At 42.0% G+C, this 21,803-nt stretch overlaps 1 protein-coding gene across 1 annotated transcript in view; it reads left to right on the top strand.

Moving 5' to 3' along the window:
• The first annotated feature begins 1,783 nt into the window (after positions 1 to 1,783).
• LOC134911215 (alpha-1,4-N-acetylglucosaminyltransferase-like) overlaps positions 1,784 to 21,803 on the top strand; it is a 52,936-nt gene continuing 32,916 nt past the window's right edge. Inside the window, exon 1 of the mRNA XM_063919525.1 lies at positions 1,784 to 2,071. Within this exon, the coding sequence (XP_063775595.1) occupies positions 1,841 to 2,071 (231 nt within the window). The 5' untranslated portion in view covers positions 1,784 to 1,840. The remainder of the gene's footprint in view (positions 2,072 to 21,803) is intronic.

The raw sequence follows: 21,803 nt of genomic DNA, 5'->3' as shown, positions 1-21,803 counted from the left end.
AAGTTTCAGGAACAAATCCGGAATTTTAATATGAAATAATAAAAGCTAAATTTTAAGAATTGTGTTTCCCTTGTGTGCCAGATTCAGACCCTTACTTCTTGTGTGTTGTTATACCATGATAAAGTATCAATCAATCAATCAATCAATCAATCAATCAATCAATCAGCTCCTAACTGTCATTTTTCAAACACAGCCTGTAACATGATAGTTAGGAGCTGATTGGCTGGTACTTTATCACTGTGCAATTTATCACCCTCCAATGCTTGATAAATCTAAGCTTTATTCTGTTGTAAATGTATACATAAAATTAACCTCTTGGAAAAAATGCAATTCAAAGACATTCAGTGATAAGGTATATAGGTCCAGGTTAATCAATCCTGGAAGAGTGATACATTTCACGGTGATAAAGTACCAACCAACCAGCTCCTGACTGCCATGTTACAGGTTGTGATCGAAAAATGACCATTAGTAGCTGATTGGTTTGGTACTTTGTCATTGTGCAGTTTATAGCTTTCCAAGGCTTGATAAATCTGGGCATTAAAATGATTGTTTCCTCCAATTACATTATACAGTACCTCTATATTGTTGCACAATACTACATTGTTCTTTAGTAGAGTGGATACATGTTTTGATTATCCAACAATTGTTATTATATTGCATCCATTTAAAACATATCAGTACTGTTCTATAGGATTCTACAGTATTTCAGTGCAGATAACCTATTTCTGTTCTCAGTGGGTGCTAATTTTATCTTGTGTGCAGAATATGACTTTGTTCCTTTTAGATGTGCACGGAACCTATATAACCCCTGGTATCTCAGTGATTGTTATATAGTCACATTCTATTGGACCTACATTTTTTTTCAGTGATGTATATTGCCTGATATCAGCTGGCTTTGAGCATGTGAATATACTGTATGTGTGCAGTGCTTTTACTTTACTTTTTATTTTAATTCCAGTTTCATCCCTTTCAGTATGTATGCTGTTAGATATAAAATCATATTTACCTTTATTCTTTTTCTATACAATGCATATGATTTTTTTTATGGCAAACTAAGGTCTTCTATTTTTAACTTTTACCGTTTGAATTTCTAATATTACACAATTAACTATTATGGGTGGGAGGTAATGGCACCAGAGATTGCGGGACGTGCGGGATGCTGGCCGATCTCTGACTTTTTTTTAAAGGGGTAATCACTTACAAGACATGGTTTTGATTGCCCCTTAAAAAAAATGTCAAAGATCGGCCTGTATCCCGCACCTCCAGGGATCTTAGACGCCATTACATATCGCCATATAAGTGACCAATAACACAATAGTTTATATTTGCTCCAGTAGTACAGTGTGTTGTGTCTACCTTAACGCTGTGAAAGTTTATCCTTGATATTTGTTATCATGACCGCTGTTCTTGCAGCAAATCATTGGTGCTCAAACTATAGGTCTATTCCTTCTCCGCTATTTCTTCTTTATCACTATGTGGTATAACATAATCTACATATAGATATTTCCTTTTGTTCTCTTTTGCAGTTTGATGTTTACATCCAGTGACAATGATAAAAGACTTTTGGATTTTCCCATTCATTCTGCTGCTGATATCAGCTGGATTTTTCTACAAAACAATCTACATAAAGGGCAGTGTTTCCTACTTGTCCTATATCTTCACATTGAACCAAAGCCATAAAGCCATGCATGAAAAGGTCACTAATGACAAAGGAGATATAAGTCAGGAGAATGCCAGCACAGGGTTAAACATCAAAGACAAGATACACTCTAATGGAGTTAATCTAGAAGCCATTCTGAGCCAAGGAAATGGTATCATATTTCTGGAGACCACCGACAGGATGAAACCACCATCATTGGTACTGTGTGCTATTGAGTCAGCAGCTCGTGTGTATCCGGACCGACCGGTGATCTTTTTCATGAAAGGGGTAACAGAAATGAAATCGGTAGATGATGTGAAGAGAGTACAGGGGCATTTCCCAACCTTTGCATCTCTGGATAATGTCCACATCTTTCCTCTTATAATGGAAGACATTTTCAATAGTACTCCACTTCTTCCCTGGTACAAGAAGGTAAGGTTTTGTACACTATTGCTTACAAACAGATACAGTACATCACATATATTCAGGAGTTTTCTTTGGGATTCCTTGAGAATATACTTTTCTGGGCTGTCTTTTCTACTTTTATTTCCTATATCAAGAACTCCATTTACATGCATTACTGCCATAAAGGTAAAGTCCATCTACAGAGAATCCCATTGTCCTTGCATATTTGGACCATGGGTTTATGGACATGATTCACATTGAATTACATCATCATAGTCCCAACCCAGTGCTGCATGCAGGGGGGGTTTCTGAGTATCCGGAAACAACCCCTGACAGATGTGAGAGCAGGCACCATATTATTAAGTCTCACACCTCTCTGCAAAATGCTAGGATTCGTGGGTCACTCTGGTGAACCAGCCAATGGAAGTCTAGGGCCGGGCTTATTGAAGATAGGCTGAGCACTGTGTTCCTCTGTCCCGTGCGTGCTGTGGCGGATGCTGATAACGTGCGGTGGGGTGATGCAGGTGAGGCAGAGACTTTCCTGTCATACTAACGTTTGTGCCAGAGATTTGACTGTACAAAGTAAATGAAAAATACAAAGAATATGTTTGATATATCTTCTTTGCATTATTCTAATAATTTTTATAGCCAAAACTCTGGAGTAAAAAGTCTATGGCAGGGGAGGCAGCAGGGCCGGTGCTAGGGTGTTCGGCGCCCCCCTGCAAACTATAAATTTGCGCCCTCCCATATTCGCGCCGGGAAAAGGGGTGTGGGCTCACAAGTAAGGGGCATGGCCACACAATAGTACCCCCATTTAAAATTACGCCACAATGTAGCACAATCTTATTCCTCTTATACATAATACCCCACCCGTAGTAGTAGCGTCATATGTAATGCACCCCAGTAGTAGTAGCATCCTTATACATAATGCCCCCCCAGTAGTAGTAGCATCCTTATACATAGTGCACCCCCAGTAGTAGTAGTGTCCTTATACATAATGCACCCCAGTAGTAGTAGCATCCTTATACATAATGCCCCCCAGTAGTAGTAGTATCCTTATACATAATGCACCCCAGTAGTAGTAGCATCCGTATACATAATGCCCCCCAGTAGTAGTAGTATCCTTATACATAATGCACCCCAGTAGTAGTAGCATCCTTATACATAATGCCCCCCAGTAGTAGTAGTATCCTTATACATAATGCACCCCAGTAGTAGTAGCATCCTTATACATAATGCCCCCCCAGTAGTAGTAGCATCCTTATACGTAATGCCCCCCCGTAGTAGTAGCGTCCTTATACGTAGTGCACCCCCAGTAGTAGAAGTGTCCTTATACGTAATTCCCCCCTAGTAGTAGTATCATCCTTATACGTAAAGCCCCCCCAGTAGTAGTAGCGTCATTACGCATAATGCCCCCCTGTAGTAGTAGCGTCCTTATACGTAGTGCACCCCCAGTAGTAGAAGCGTCCTTATACGTAATTCACCCCTAGTAGTAGTATCGTCCTTATACGTAATGGCCCCCCCAGTAGTAGCGTTGTTTCACAAAATGCCCCCCCAGTAGTAGTAGCGTCCTTACATGTAATGCCCCCCCCCCAGTAATAGCGTCATTATACGTAATGCCCCCCCAGTACTACCATCCATAAAGTGCGCGTACACAGACATACCTCACACACACACACACACAATTCACACATATATACACACACATACACACCCACCATATAAACACACACACCCACCATATACACACACACACACACCATATATACAAACACACACTTCTCTCTCACCCTCTACTTACCTAAGCCAGTCTCCCTCGGTACAGCAGCCTGGTCCGTGTAGCCCCGCCCCCTTCTGGACCGTTTAGCTCCGCCCCCTTCCGTCCCGTTTAGCTCCGCCCCCTTCCGTCCCGTACACAGCCGCTGCCACACAGGGGAGGGGAGGGAGGAGGCTTTTCACGCTGTAGACGCCGCTGCCAGTGACTGTCACAGTCATACAGTGACAGACACAGCAGCAGCAGCAGGGGACCAGGACGGCGCAGCAGGGAAGGAATGCAGAGCAGGGGGAGCGCCTCTCCGTCCCAGCGCCTCCCTGCCCTGCATCCCTTCGCTGAGCGGGTAGCGCCGGGCCTGGGAGGCAGACACATCTCTGATCAAAACTAACCAAATTTCCAGGAGTTTATACTGCTGCACCTGTGTATAATGCCCAGATGTACCATTTGGCTCATATATTGCATGTAAATCTGGCTCTGATGCTAGTCAGTGCCTCCTGAGCTATTTAGCTCACTGCATGTCCCTGACCAGAGTCAAGAAGCCAGCACATATGTTACATACAACATGACATGTATGCTTATATATGCTAGCCAGTTTCCCCCCCTGCAGCCGCGGCTGATTGTGAGAGATAGATTGTCAGGAAAGTTTGAGGATAGGTGTATGTGGACTAGTGATGAGCGGATTCGGTTTTACTCGGTTCTCAAAACCGAATCTTATTGGCTCACTGATGTCACGTGTTTTGGATAGCCAATAAGATTCGGTTTTGAGAACCGAGTAAAACCGAGTAAAACCGAATCCGCTCATCACTAATGAGGACACATCTGTAGTTTAATGTACTTGTTCCTGGACAATCTATTTCTTTTACTGCTGCTGTGCCACAAAAATCTAGCCATTGGATCCTTCTCTGCGAGATCATTATCTTCATGCTAAAGCATATACAGTATCTTAAAAAATTATCAAAGGCCAGTGAGAGAATATACTGTACAATATATCATGCCTCAGCACATACTTACTCAACCTCTCGTACATCAGAAGATAAAATCAGTCATGCAGGATTCTTTCTGTACAGTGATAATCCTGTTATGTTTGCCTTCAGTATATGGAATGCATCTAACACATTCATGAGAGGTGTGGTGGGAAATACCAGAACTCAGTTCTGTAAGTGATCACAATGATCTTTTTTTTAAATAAAGAGTTAAATAAATGTGTAGCAAAAAAATATTTATTTTGTAGCCAACAAACACAGCCAGTGAGAGGAACTGACTTCCTAGCGTTGGCTACTAAGAATCTCTGGAACCACCTAACAAATGCACTTCATGTCCAGTATATTTACTAAATATTGCTTGCACCCCATAAAGGTATGAGGCAAAATGAGTAAAGATTGTCTACTGTGATAGACAGCAATGTGCAGACATTTAGTACTATTGAACAGGGGTAGGACAGATGGTGTAGTGACTAGCAGAAGCGGATTCAGACATCATGGGGCCATAAGCAAGACACTGATTTGGGGATCCCCCTTCCTCAAACAATCCTTAGTGTGTGCCCCTCCTCCCATATGATTGTAGAAGGCAGACAGGCCCCCACCCAATCACTGTATGCCACCCCCAGTCAGTGTGTGAATCCTACCCCCCCTCCAACACCTCCCTCTCCGTCCCATTGTAGTAGGCAGTTTGTAATAGTACTAGTGTACTTAGAATCAGACTACAGGCACTTGGCACAGCAACTGGTGCACCAGAACATATACCTCACCCTCTTCACTCTTCTCTGGGCGCATCATGTGTCAGCTCCTCTCTAGGGCTATTCAGCCAGCCCAGTGCTCAGACATTTTTGAACGGAGCTTGCAATCCATTGTAAATCAAATATGTCTTCCCAGCTCCATGATTCAGCCCTGTCGGTGGGCCCCTGCCCCCTAGTACCCATTGTCAAAGGTGATTCTGGTGTATCTGGCTTGGGTTTATATACCATGTTAAGTGGTGCTATTGTTAGCACCTGTTGCTATGCAATCAATCCAATTAACATTAGTTGTTTCAAATTCATTCTAAAGCACAATTATTTTTTGTTTTTGGACACTTTTTATTTACAGGTGATGGGAACGGCCATGGGGACCAGATTTGCGCCAAGTTATGCTAACCTATATATGGGGGAAGTGGAGGACCATCTAATTTGGGGTGGTGACTTTGGCGTGAATCTGATCCTCTATGGCCATTATATTGATGATTAGTTATAATTTGGGATGGGGATTCATTTTCGGCATTATCGTTTGTTGATCACCTTAATACCAACCCATATAATTTGACTTTCACACATTCCCTTCACACCAGCCAGATGAACTTTCTGGACCTGACCCTAGAGGTGATAAACAATGTGATTGAAACAAATAATTATGTGAAAGAAGTGGGAACAAATGCCTACCTACATTATCAAAGCCAACATTATCCACAATGGAAAGCAAATATTCTGTAGGGGCAATTAACTCATTTAAGATGTAATTGTTCCAATCAAGAAAAATTTGAGGAGCAAGCAAGTAATATGCTGAACTCCTTTAGACAAAGGGGGTACCCTGAACCCCTATTGAAGAAAGCCTTTTCACAAACTTCACAGTTAGATAGAAGGGAACTTCTCCTTTCACAGAGGAAATTACCTATAGAAAAATTAGAAAGACCCATAGCTTTTATCTCCACCTATACTAATTATTATTGGCTATTAAATGCATTATTAAGAAAAATTACAATATCCTGAGACAAGATCCACTTTTGATAGATCATATACCCCTTAAACCTAATTTTATTTTTTAAAAACACCTCACTCAAAAATATTCTGGCACCCAGTCTTTTGAAGGTAGAACCTAAATTGAAAGAGGTAGATACATGTTTAAATTGTCTCCCCCCAAAACCAAATGTTTTTTTTAGGTGTGGGGGACATAATTGTATTACATGTAAACACATAGTAGATCTTAAAACACAGAGGGAAGCTAGGGAGAATAAAAAATATAAAATAAAAAGTTTTATAAACTGTAACACTACATATGTTATATATATTCTCAGTTGCACCTGCAACCTAATGTATGTGGGGAGAACAACTAGAAAATTAAGAATTGGGTTTTTGGAACATCACAGAAATGTTCAGAATCGTGTAATGACACACAGTGTGTCCAGACACTTTTCCGAACATCACAGAAGTGACCCCACAGGTCTTAAAATTGTGGGGGTAGAAACTATACAAACAATGAAAAGAGGAGGGATAGGTTTAAAAAAACTGTGCAAACAGGAGGTGTACTGGATGTATAAGGCGGGGCCTATGTACGTTACAGGTCTCAATGAAGCTATGGAATTAAATTCTGTTATCTGACATTCCCATCTAGTATCCCCCCTCCCAGCATCATTATATACTGCTCCCTCATACCCTTATATGTGAGATTTAGGTGTTTATATATGTTGTTTTGCCCTACATAGAGAAATTGGTTCATATTACAGTTATGCTGAGAATGGAAAAAGACCAAAAGCCAAGATTTTGAATTAGCCAAATGGTTTAATGGTAAATAATAATAGCGAAACATCTGGGACATCCTTTATATGTATGTAAAATGTATTAAATGTAGATTCCAGTATATTTCAGATATTGTGAATTGAATTATTAGAAAAAAAAAATTGGTTATTGGATTGGTTGCCATAACAACTGGATTGATATGGAAATGTGTTTTATGTAAGAGATGTATCCTCATATGAAAGGGTTTAGAAGAAATGTTGTAAATTGTATAATATTTGCTTAAATTATATTTTACCAGCTATTGTGGTAGTTAAAAGAAAGCCCAGCAATTGACATATCAACGCTATTTGCTTAGGTGTGCTAGCGCACATGCACACATATGTCCTGATAGAGGAGATGCGTTAACATCACTGGTTAATACGGCGCATGCGCAGGCGCTGTGGACACATGACCGGTGTCATCACAATCTGGTGATGTCGGGAACGTAGTCTCCGGAGGTCGCGCGCATGCACTGCATGTGGGTGATTGGTGACTGCAGTGTTCTGGGTGGACCCCATGCGGCTGGCGGTGGATACGGTGGGGCGGTTCTGCGCTGTCGGCGCCATCACATGGGGGATGACGCGGGCCACAGCGCCGATGATGCCACATATAGTGGGGATTACTAAGCCCACTTGGGTGCTAGTGCTTAATCATGTGACTAAACACATGACCGGACTAAAAATATATGATTGGGTGAACCAATGAGATGTGTGGATCAGCAGTTACTAAGCAACTGCTTTAAAAAAAACTGGTCCACCCATCTCAAAAAAAAAAAAAAAAAGGGAAGAAATGTGGTAATAATCTTTTGTATTCATTTGGAATTTTTTAATAAAACAGTGAGTAGTTGCATAGTATATTAATAGGTCTTCCTCCTACATTTTTACTAAGTATTTTTTAAACAACTAATGTTAATTGGATTGCATAGCAACAGGTGCGAACAATAGCACCACTTAACATGGTATATTATAAACCCAAGCCAGATACACCAGAATCACCTTTGACAAAGCTGCAATTTGGGGAAAAGTAGCGAAACATGTAAGGAAGACCCCACCAGCACCTTAAGAAGACTCCAAGGATTTTTACAAGAATCGTCCGAACCAGCACTGCATTTTATTCCAAATAGCTCCACTGCTTTGACAAATGGAATGAGGCTTGTGAAGCAATTTCCAGCAGATTCACATTCATCACCACGTTAATATACAAGCGGACACCTATGCTAATGGTGGACTGGTAAATATCATTGCTCATTTTACAACAGCCTGCCCGAGGAGAATAGAGCTTAAATTTAAGTGCAAAGCCCTTATAGGACCAGACTTTTACATTTAATCCTAGGAGCAGAGGTGCATAATACATGAATTTTTTATGTGTTTAAACTTTTATTCATTTTTATACTCTTATATTCATGGTGTATTAATAAAAACCTATTTTTACAGCTGTATTTTAATATTGTCCAGTGCTGCTAAATTGTGTTTATATATGTCAATGTATAAGGAGTAACTTTCCTTGTAGCAGCTGCTATTAGTGGATTACTCATTTATAGCGCCCATCCCATTTGTTTCCTTTTTTGACTCCAAGCACCGCCTGACCTCTTTATATACCGTATCTATTATTATTATGTGTGTGTGTATATATATATATATATATATTTATATATACACACACACACATTCATCCGCAGAATAATGGGCCACTCACCAATACAATAATGGTAATTTCTTCTTTATTAATCACGTCATAAAAGAGGCAGGTCGACGTTTTGGTTCTGTACGGACCTTTGTCAAGACAATCAAAGTCCAGGAGCAACAGCAGCAGCATATCTCACACTGCCTGTGGCACCATTAAATAGACTAAATAACTTTCGGACGCCACCGGAAATACCTGCATTCCACATACTGGAAGTATGCATTCCAACGGCCAGAAGTGCCCGTCAATAGCGCATAATCGCGGTCCTGGATCACAATATTAGAATAATAAATATCTATAAAATCAATCTATACAATCAACATGCACATATTAGTATCACTCATTGGGGGAGATTCAAATGTTTGAAAAGTCAGTTGGGAGTCTGTTTTTTTCCTATCTAATAGACAGGAAAAAACAGACTCCCAAATGACTTTTCAAACATTTGAATCTCCCCCAGTGTGTTCCACAATAAGTGTCTGTTATTCACCAGTACCCAATAATACACATCTATTCAATTATATATTATACAGCACAAGTCTGCCCTTAAACTACCCAGTGCACCACAGGTAGTGCAAGAAGCATCTCCATAGCATTATATCACATAATTTATTTAAAAAAAAAATTACAAAAGTTACAAAAAATACACAAAAAAAATTAGATCAGAAGACAGGGATATCAGGTTGGAAATAAACTAAATTTAATCACGTAGGAACATATTCAAAGAGTTATGCTCATTAAGGCCTTTTGGGGCTACTGTGTCTAATACATGTCTAATGATGTGAATGGGCAAATATTCTCTGTAAAGCGCTGCAGAATATGTGTGCGCTATATAAGTAACTGGTAATAATAATAATAATAATAATAATAATAATAATACATAAATCCACTGAGCCTTAAGTTTTTTTAGGGTCAATCCACGATTACCTGCTCTTGGTGGGGGAGGAACCCAATCAATAATACAACATTTTAGTGTCGAATTTTGATGTCCAAGACTTGCAAAATGCTTTTTCGCCATGCAATGCCTTCCTAATCGAGGTACGGTGGAAATGTGCATGTTGTCATGCCAAAATAAGCTAGTCCGCAAGGGCAAGATAATAAATATCTACAAGCTTCAAGAATCAGGGCTAGGAAGCACAATATGCACTTGGGTCAAAAACTGGTTAGATAATAGGGAGCAGCGCGTTGTGGTTAATGGATCTTTTTCAACTTGGACTGAAGTGATAAGTGGTGTGCCGCAAGGCTCAGTATTAGGACCGCTTTTGTTCAATATTTTCATTAACGACCTAACAGAAGGTCTAGAGAGCATGGTGTAAATTTTTGCAGATGATACCAAATTGTGTAAAGTTATAAATGCAGAGGGGGATGCTGAGTCGCTTCAGAATGACTTAGTTAAATTAGAAGCTTGGGCAGCGAAATGGAGAATGCGCTTCAATACAGACAAGTGTAAAGTAATGCACTGTGGTAACAAGAAGAAAAATAACACCTACCTACTAAATGGGGTAAAATTAGGGGATTCTGTACTGGAAAAGGACTTAGGTGTCCTCATAGATAGCAAACTAAGCAGTAGTACCCAAAGTAGGACTGCAGCAAAGAAGGCTAATAAGATATTAGCATGCATAAAATGGGGAATTGATGCTAGGGACAAGAGTATTATACTCCCTTTATATAAAACACTTGTGAGGCCACACCTTGAATACTGTGTACAATTCTGGGCACCTTACTACAAAAAGGATATCCTGGAGATAGAAAAGGTTCAAAGGCGGGCGACCAAACTAATTAAGGGTATGGAGATGCTGGAATACGAGGAAAGGCTTGCAAGACTAGGCATGTTTACACTGGAAAAGAGGAGATTAAGAGGGGACATGATCAACATTTACAAATATATAAGGGGACAATATACAGACAGATCTTGCGCAGGACCTGTTTTTGGTTAGATCAACACAGAGACAGAGAACTCATGGACACTCACTCAGGTTAGAGGAGAGGAGATTCTGCACAATACGGCGTAAAGGCCTTTTTCACGGTAAGGATGATACGTGTTTGGAATTCCCTGCCTGAGGGAGTTGTAATGGCCGACTCAGTCAACACCTTTAAGAATGGGTTAGATAAATTCCTAATGGATAAGGATATCCAGGGTTACGGGGCATAGTCACGCACTATAGTTTTTATAAAAAAGAGGGGTCATCAACTTCAGTCAAAATTTTATACAAAATAATCGTGCATAGGAGACCACAAATAGGTTGAACCCGATGGATAATTGTCTTTTTTCAACCTTAGATACTATGTAAATAGACAATATGATCCATCTGGCAGTGTAATCTATACATTATTCTTATTGCCACGCCTGTATGTGGGTGTGGGAAGTTAGGACCAGATAGCATTGAGCTGCACGTAACACACCTCACACATTTATAATAACCAGGTCTAGCCTTATGTAGCCAAGTATTTCCCATGGTTTCAGGTTGTTTCATTGGGCACATCAGGAGCTGTTTTAAATTGGGACCTCGCCGATAAGCCATTATTGGTGGTCCTGATAGTCTATCCTCAAACACAGGATCAGTCTCCATGATCTGCCATTTTTTCCATATAGTGTTACGTGCATTGGTAGCTGTGTCATCGAAGGTACTTACGAAGGTCATTCGCTTGTCCTTCAATTTCTTTTGACCATCGAGGAATCTTGACCTTGCCTCAGTCAGGCAGCCCTGTATAATCTTCCGTGAGTAGCCCCTTTGCTCAAATCTATTTGTCATCTCCTTGATTTGTATTTCAGCCAGCAAAGGATCTGAATTGTTCCTAATAACCCGCAAAAATTGCGAGATAAGTAAGCTATTTTTAAAGCTGGCGGGTGATTACTTGGGGCATATAGCATGGTATTTCTGTCCGTGCTCTTTCTGAATAACATAGTACACCGGCCATTTCCTTCATGAAAAATAGAAAGATCAAAAAAATCAAGAGTCTTTTTATCATAACTCATAGTCAGTTTTATGGAAGATTCCAATGCATTTAATGACTATCAACTGTGTAATGGATTCCTCCGTGTCACCCCTAATCAAAAAAATATCATCAATGAACCTCTTATAAAAATGTATCTGGTCTCCAAACTTTTGTAGCAAATACAAACTCTCATAGGAATACATAAAAATATTTGCATATGCGGGCGCCAAGTTAGAACCCATCACTGTTCCCACAATTTGCAAATAATAATCGCCACCATATATAAAAATATTATTGTTCAACGCAAACTCCAAAAGCTCCAACAGAAATTCTATAGGTGGACCAATAGTCTGTTTGGACATAAGCAAATACTACACTGCTTTAATTCCCAAATCATGGGGGATAATGGTATAAAGAGAAGAAACATCAAGAGATACCAGGTACACATCATCAGGTAAGTTGTCCACTTCCCCAAGCTTAGATAAGAAGTCACTGGTATCTCTCAAGTAACTTTGAATTTCAGATACAACAAGCTGTAGGATGCTATCCACAAAATGTGAAACTGGTTGGACAAGGAAATCCTTTGCTGTTATAATTGGGCGGCCAGGAGGGCACTATAGAGTCTTATGGACTTTTGGTAATGTGTAGAATATAGGACATACAGGATGTTCAGTTCTAAAGAAATCATAGATCCCCTTCTCCAGCCAGCCACATTCCAAGGCTCTAGACAACAACCTATCCAATCTTCTCTTTATACTCCTAGTGGGGTTACCAGTCAACTTAATGTATGTTTGACAATCGGACAATTGGCGTAATACCTCACTATTATAATCAGCCCAATCCTGTACCACGACCTTTTCCGTGGGGCAGATTGTGATAGAGGAATTGTTCATTAGTGAGTGTATTGCTTCCCTCTGATTGGGAGTCAAATTATCATAAAAAGGCTTATCTCTGCAACTACACATTAGAGTGGTGTAGGAAAGTACGTACACTATACTGGCATTTGAAGATGGAGGATCAAAAACTCCTGGTCTAAAAAAATCCCCTCTCACCATCTGTGTATCTGTACTTATTTTATAAGCAAAAAACTCTTGCAGTCACAATTTGCGACGAAATTTAAAAGAATCTACCACATATTCAAAATTGTCATGTTTAAAACTAGGAACAAATGACAAGCCTAATGACAATAATGAAATTTCTGCATCAGATAGTTTATATGATGAAAAGTTGACCACGAGATCTATGTATTCCTTTTCTGATCTTTTTTCTTTGCACCCACCGCGCCGCGGGTGTGGCATATTACCCTGCCATCTGGGCCTCGTTTGGCATTGTCCCCCATTCCTAAAAAAACTGAGGGTGGCAATGTGGTAGGGGTATCTGTCTCTGATGCTTATGTGCAGGGGTAATAGTCTAGTTTATATGTTGCACGTCTCTATTGAGACCGAGGAAATCTGCTATTCGTCTTACCACCTGAACTACCTGTGAGCCAACTAGTTTATATGTTGCACGTCTCTATTGAGACCGAGGAAATCTGCTATTCGTCTTACCACCTGAACTACCTGTGAGCCAACTATAGACTTGGTGGTTGGATTAATCACTGTTAACAATCCTCATCTTTGCCTCTTAAAGGAGACCAAATCTCTCCTATAGTTCTCAATTTGATTTTTTAATCTCTCACACCAGTCATTAATTTTATGTCCTGACAAAACAGGCAGTGTAACTGGTTCTAGATTATTAATTTCCTCATGAATCTTGGACAACTCTATCCCCACCTCCTCCACCACAAGCAAAATCAGATCAGATAAACATTTGTTCAGAACTCCGCACTATTTCCACAAAACATGTAATTATTTCTCTCAATCGTAGGGACGTTATTAATTCTGAAACCGCAGGGTATTTTTTTTAGATCTATAGTTGTCATATAAGAACTGACCATGCAGTATCAAATCCACTTCCCTGTGTTTTAATCTTAATATTTTATGGTAATTCAAGAGTGTTTGCTGCCGCTCCAGTCTTCAACATGCAGTTGCTGAATGTTGAGAATGCCCACAAATTTTTCTAGCCACCGACAGCATCTCCTACATGCCCCTGTCATTTTTAAAATAATTCTGCACCACCAAATTAATTGTGTGAGCAACGTGTTGAAATTCGCCCACATGTAAAGCTCTCACAATATTGGTGGCATTGTCAGATATCACAAATCCCAAGGAGAGTCCAAGTAGGGTAAGCCATTGTGCAAAGATTTCCCTGAGTTTTTCTAAAAGGTTCACAGCGGTGTGGCTCTTACTGAAACCGGTGATAGACAGAGTAGCCTGCCTCTAAATGAGTTGCCATTTGTGAGATGCTGCTGGTGCTGCTGCTGCTGTTAGTGCAGCGGAAGGCAATACATCTACTCAGTGTTTAAAGTACCAGGCAGGCGCTCAGAACCACAGAGGCTACCTAAATAAAAACACACTTTAATTATAAAGCAATAACAACAATAAAAATACTTCTACTCCTGCACCTTGACTGGCGGCACCTGCATCTGGCATTTTCCATTTCAATTGTGCTGCTAATACTAATACACCTAAGCTGACGGTGCTACACAGTGGTACCCGGCATTGACGTACCCGCTGCACAGCCAACAGCGGCTCTGTGCAGCGATTCCCTGCAGCCAGCTTCCGACTCGCTGAAGCCGTGCTCAGTGACTGCTCACTTTGTTTCATCAGCAGCTTACATCGACGAGCCTGCCGCACAGCCAACAGCGGCGCGGTGCAGTAACTCTCTACAGCCGGACTCTGGGGGTCATTCCAAGTTGATCGCTAGCTGCCGTTGTTTGCAGCGCAGCGATCAGGCTAAAAATTGGCAGTTTTGCGCATGCGTATGGGCCGCAGTACGCACGCGCAAAGTACTTTCACACAAAACTATGCAGTTTTACACAAGGTCTAGTGACTCTTTTCATTCGCTCGGCTGATCGATGAGTGATTGACAGGAAAGGGGCGTTTCTGGGAGGTAACTGACCGTTTTCCGGGAGTGTGCTAAAAAACGCAGGCGTGTCAGAAGATAACGCAGGCGTGCCTGGGGAAACGGGGGAGTGGCTAGCCGAACGCTGGGCATGTATGTGACGTCAAAAGAGGAACTAAGTAGTCTGCAGTGATCGCAAGGTAGGAGTAGGTTTGCAGCTACTCAGAAACTGCATGAATTTTTTTTCGAGCAGTTCTGCTAACCTTTCAGTCGCACTTCTGCTAAGCTAAGATACACTCCCAGAGGGCGGTGGCTTAGCATTTGCTCTGCTGCTAAAAGAAGCTAACGAGCGATCAACTCGGAATGAGGGCCATAGTTTACAGTGCTCATTGTACACTGAAAATATTTGGATAAATCAGGCAGAGGATCTATACACCTATTCACGGCCAACCCACATGGATTAAGGTGTCAGAGACTGACTGAATATTTCTGAGAGTCTCCACCTAACAGTATCACCAGTGGTAACTATGATTTATTACAGGATTGACCAGTTTTAGCATTCTGGGACTTCCAGGTATTCCTTTTATTTATGCAAATGTATGCAGTTATGTGTATTTATTGCAGATGCATATGATGCTGCTCACTAATTGAGATTTAACTGTTTATCTATTTTTTATTGTTGTTATTGTTTTATATTAAAAGTGTGTTTTTATTAAGGTTGCCTCTGTGGTTCTGAGTGCCTGCCTGGTACTTTAAATACTAGTGGTTGGTCGTTTGAGGAGGTTGGCCGCCCCCTCCCCAGGTGTCTGCTGATCCACAGGTGTCAACTTACACTGACATACACAGCGCCAACAAACCTTTCAGTTTTCTTACATCTACCCAGTGGGCTGTCACTGTCATATAGTCTTTAGTTTGCACTGTTCCACTTGTCGTCCACATATACGTGGTTAAGTGGACAGTGGCTACAACGGCATTTCTGAGGACACTAATAACACTTTTTTTAATGTCCTTGTACAGGCTGGGAATTGCTTGTCCAGTGAAGTGGAATCTAGATGGGATTTGCTACCGGGGACACAGTACGTCAATCAACTGTCTAAATCCCATAGCACTAATGGTGATACTGGATGCACGTCTAACACCGGCATAGTTGTTATGGCCTCAGTAATCCGCTCTGCAACTGGGTGACTGCTGTCATACTTTATCTTCCTTGCAAAAGATTGTTGAACAGTCAATTGTTTTGTTAAACTACAAGTGGTCTTCCTGGTCCCCTTCTGGGGTTAAGATCGACACCCAGCAGCAACAGCAGTAGGTATAGCATTCAAGGATCTTCCGGAGGAATCCTGGATAGGAGAGGAGTCAGTCATCCCTATGAAATTAGATACAGGACTACTGCCGATCCTGATTGAGGAGGAAATTGATGATGAGGGTGATAGTGGTGAGGATTGCAGGCACTTGGATCCAAGAGAGAAAAGGGAACTAGGTATCGCCGGACTGGTTACGTTCTTAGCCGAAGATTCTGAATGTGTCATCAACTTGTGATGTATGCGCTTCAAGTGGTGTAACAGGGAGGAGGTTCCTAAGTGGTTACTGTCCTTACCTCTATTTACAATTACTTTACAAAGTCTACAGATGGCTACATAGTTAGTGTCCGGGTGTGGGGAGGAATAAATCCAAACAGAAGGTGGATTTTTTTGTCTTTTGCCCAGGCATGACAATGGGCTTTTTCATACCATGGGCAACAACTGTCTCCACTGGAGCCTTATTTAAACAATCCAGATCCCCATCACCAAAATCCTCATCGTCAACATTCTTATTAGAGCAGAGCTACACCAATATCCTGCTCATCCTGGTGTACTTACAAAGTGACATACTCAATCTCAATGTCAGCATGTTCACTGGCATTGCTCCTCCCAACACTTGCAGGGGGCGTGCAAATGGTGGAAGAAGCATCCTCTTCCCGTACAGTATGGGAAAGGGCAGGCTTATACATCGCAACCGCGAACACACTTGGACTCTCCTTGGCGACTGGTGATATTTCTGAATGCAAAGTTGGTTCTTGTGCCTTAACAAGTTAAATTTTTTTAACTCTTCTACAAGGAGGAGGGCTTACATAATCACTATGAGACACTGCACCACCAGTCATTAACAGAGGCCAAGACCTTAGCCTTTCCTTGCCACTTCACATAGTGAATGGCATATTACCAATCTTACGTTTCTTGTCAGCTAACTTTACTTTTTTTATTTATCACCATAAAATATTGTTTTTTTTATTTTACATGCTCTCTATGCCATTGGGTGAGGCCTTAGCAGATGATGTTGACGTACTTACAGTGTCAAAGTCATGACGAGTGGCAGCAGCTTCAGAACTAGTAGTAGGAAGTGGTTCCTGATCTTTCAATTGTTTGTCCTCCATTTCTATCAACACGAAGTGGGGTACAGCAACAGTGTTGCACAAATGAGTCAGAAATATGTAGATATATTTTTAGTATCACACATCGGCGGTTACAGTGTCGCACAAATGAGTCAAAAATATATATAATAATTACACACTGCAGTTGACTTCTCTGACAGTGTCGCACAAATGAGTCAGAAATATGTAGAAGTGTTTTTATATCACACACTGGCGGTTAGAGTGTCGCACAAATGAGTCAGAAATATATCTAATAATTACACACTGCAGTTGACTTTACTGACCGTGTCACACAAATGAGTCAGAAATATGTAGAAGTATTTTTTATATCACACACTGGCAGTTACAGTTTCTCACAAATGAGTCAGAAATATATCTAATAATTACATACTGCGGTTGACTTCACCAACAGCATCTCACAATACATGTATGAGTAGGAAATAATATACTGCGGTCTGACCAACAGTGTCACAGTACTTATGAGCAAAAAAAATTGTATAGCACACTAGGGTCCACACAAACACAAAAAATATTTTTTTATAATTATAATTTTTGGCTTTTTGTTTTTAGCTTTTATTATTTTAATTTTACACTGGGGCAGAGGCCCTGGATGAACAGACAGATCAGCCCTTTCAGATGCAGCAGACAGAGCACCCCTTTTTCAGATACAGCAGACAGAGCACCCCTTTCAGATACCGCAGAGAGCGCACCCCTTTTCCAGATACAGCAGATAGAGAGAGCACTCCTTTCAGATACAGCACCCCTTTTTTCAGATACAGCAGAGAGAGGACCCCTGTTTCAGATATAGCAGACAGACAGAGCACCCCTTTCAGATACTGCAGAGAGAGCACCCCTTTTAGATACAGCAGACAGAGAGAGCACCTCTTTTTCAGATACAGCAGAGAGTACCCCTTTTTCAGATACAGCAGACAAACAGAGTACCCTTTTTCCAGATACAGCAGACAGAGAGAGCACCCCTTACAGATATAACAGAGAGAGCACCCCTTTTTCAGATATAGCAGAGAGAGCACCCCTTTTTCAGATACAACAGAGAGCACCCATTTTTCAGATACAGCAGACAGAGAGAGCACCCATTTCAGATATTGCGACAGAGAGAGCACCCCTTTCAGATACAACAGACAGAGAGAGAGAGCATCCCTTTTTCAGATACAGCAGAGAGAGCACCCCTTTCAGATACTGCGACAGAGAGAGCACCCCTTTCAGATACAACAGACAGAGAGATAGCATCCCTTTTACAGATACAGCAGACAGAGAGAGCACCTCTTTCAGATACAGCAGAGAGAGCACCCCTTTCAGATACAACAGAGAGAGCACCCCTTTCAGATACAGCAGACAGATATTGCGACAGAAAGAGTACCCCTTTCAGATACAACAGAGATAGCATCCCTTTTTCAGATACAGCAGACAGAGAGAGCACCTTTTTCAGATACAGCAGAGAGAGCACCCCTTTTTCAGATACAACAGAGAGCACCCATTTTTCAGATACAGCAGACAGAGAGAGCACCCCTTTCAGATACTGCGAAAGACAGAGCACCCCTTTTTCAGATACAGCAGAGAGAGGACCCCTGTTTCAGATATAGCAGACAGAGAGAGCACCCCTTTCAGATACTACAACAGAGAGAGCACCCCTTTTAAATACAGCAGACAGAGAGAGCACCTCTTTTTCAGATACAGCAGAGAGTACCCCTTTTTCAGATACAGCAGACAGAGCACCCTTTTTCCAGATACAGCAGACAGAGAGAGCACCCCTTTACAGATATAACAGAGAGAGCACCCCTTTTTCAGATACAGCAGAGAGAGCACCCCTTTTTCAGATACAACAGAGAGCACCCATTTTTCAGATACAGCAGACAGAGAGAGCACCCCTTTCAGATACTGCGAAAGAGAGAGCACCCCTTTTTCAGAGGGTCTGGGACTGAGGGTCAACAGCACAAAGGTCGACACACCTTAGGTCGACGCCAATTGGTCGACACACCTTAGGTCGACATGGACAAAAGGTCGACATGGACAAAAGGTCGACAGGAAGGTGTGTCGACCAATTGGCGTCGACCTAAGGTGTGTCGACATTTGTGTTGTCGACCTGGAGTCCGGATACCTTTTTCAGATACAGCAGAGAGAGGACCCCTGTTTCAGATATAGCAGACAGAGAGCGCACCCCTTTCAGATACAACAGAGAGAGAGCATCCCTTTTTCAGATACAGCAGACAGAGAGAGCACCTCTTTCAGATACAGCAGACAGAGCACCCCTTTTTCAGATACAGCAGAGAAAGCACCCCTTTCAGATACAGCAGACAGACAGAGCACCCTTTCTCCAGGTACAGCAGACATAGAGAGCACCCCTTTCAGATATTGTGACAGAGAGAGCACCCCTTTCAGATACAACAGACAGAGAGAGAGAACATCCCTTTTTCAGATACAGCAGAGAGAGCACCCCTTTCAGATACAACAGAGATAGCATCCCTTTTTCTGATACAGCAGACAGAGAGAGCACCCCTTTCAGATACTGCGAAAGAGAGAGCACCCCTTTTTCAGATACAGCAGAGAGAGGACCCCTGTTTCAGATATAGCAGACAGAGAGAGCACCCCTTTCAGATACTACAACAGAGAGAGCACCCCTTTCAGATACAACAGAGAGAGAGCATCCCTTTTTCAGATACAGCAGACAGAGCACCTCTTTCAGATACAGCAGAGAGAGCACCCCTTTTTCAGATACAGCAGAGAGAGCACCCCTTTCAGATACTGCGACAGAGAGAGAGAGAGAGAGAGCATCCCTTTTTCAGATACAGCAGAAAGAGCACCCCTTTCAGATACAACAGAGATAGCATCCCATTTACAGATACAGCATACAGAGAGAGCACCTTTTTCAGATACAGCAGAGAGAGCACCCCTTTTTCAGATACAACAGAGAGCACCCATTTTTCAGATACAGCAGACAGAGAGAGCACCCCTTTCAGATACTGCGAAAGAGAGAGCACCCCTTTTTCAGATACAGCAGAGAGAGGACCCCTGTTTCAGATATAGCAGACAGAGAGAGCACCCCTTTCAGATACAACAGAGAGAGCACCCCTTTCAGATACAACAGATATAACAGAGAGAGCATCCCTTTTTCAGATACAGCAGACAGAGAGAGCACCTCTTTCAGATACAGCAGAGAGAGCACCCCTTTCAGATACAACAGAGAGAGCACCCCTTTTTCAGATACAGCAGAGAGAGCACCCTTTTTCCAGATACAGCAGACAGAGAGAGCACCCCTTTCAGATATTGCGACAGAGAGAGCACCCCTTTTTCAGATACAACAGACAGAGGGAGCGAGCATCCCTTTTTCAGATACAGCAGAGAGAGCACCCCTTTCAGATACTGCGAAAGACAGAGCACCCCTTTTTCAGATACAGCAGAGAGAGGACCCCTGTTTCAGATATAGCAGACAGAGAGAGCACCCCTTTCAGATACTACAACAGAGAAAGCACCCCTTTTAAATACAGCAGACAGAGAGAGCACCTCTTTTTCAGATACAGCAGAGAGTACCCCTTTTTCAGATACAGCAGACAGACAGAGCACCCTTTTTCCAGATACAGCAGACAGAGAGAGCACCCCTTTCTGATATTGCGACAGAGAGAGCACCCCTTTTTCAGATACAGAGAGAGAGAGAGAGAGAGAGCACCCCTTTTTCAGATACAGCAGAGAGAGCACCCCTTTTTCAGATACAACAGAGAGCACCCATTTTTCAGATACAGCAGACAGAGAGAGCACCCCTTTCAGATACTGCGAAAGAGAGAGCACCCCTTTTTCAGAGGGTCTGGGACTGAGGGTCGACAGCACAAAGGTCGACACACCTTAGGTCAACGCCAATTGGTCAACACACCTTAATTCGACATGGACAAAAGGTCAACAGGAACAAGGTCGACATGGAAAAAGGTCGACATGAGTTTTTTATGTTTTTTTGGTGTCGTTTTCTTCGTAGAGTGACCGAGAACCCCAATTAGTGCACCGCGTCCCCTCGCATGGCTCGCTTCGCTCGCCATGCTTCGGGCATGGTGCCTTCGCTCCGCTACCGCTTCACTCGGCACACTTTACCGTTCCAATCGTAGTCCACGTGGATCGTTAAGTATGAAAAGGTTCAAAAAAAGAAAAAAATCGTGAAAAACTCATGTCGACCTTTTTCCATGTCGACCTTGTTCCTGTCGACCTTTTGTCCATGTCGACCTTTTGTCCATGCCGACCTAAGGTGTGTCGGCCAATTGGCGCTGACCTAAGGTGTGTCGACCTTTGTGTTGTCGACCTGGAGTCCGGATACCTTTTTCAGATACAGCAGAGAGAGGACCCCTGTTTCAGATATAGCAGACAGAGAGCGCACCCCTTTCAGATACTACAACAGAGAGAGCACCCCTTTCAGATACAACAGACAGAGAGAGAGCATCCCTTTTTCAGATACAGCAGACAGACAGAGCACCCCTTTTTCAGATACAGCAGA

This window comes from Pseudophryne corroboree, chromosome 4 (assembly GCF_028390025.1).
Source record: "Pseudophryne corroboree isolate aPseCor3 chromosome 4, aPseCor3.hap2, whole genome shotgun sequence".
NCBI lineage: Eukaryota > Metazoa > Chordata > Amphibia > Anura > Myobatrachidae > Pseudophryne > Pseudophryne corroboree.
This window is presented reverse-complemented; position numbering and strand designations above follow the sequence as displayed.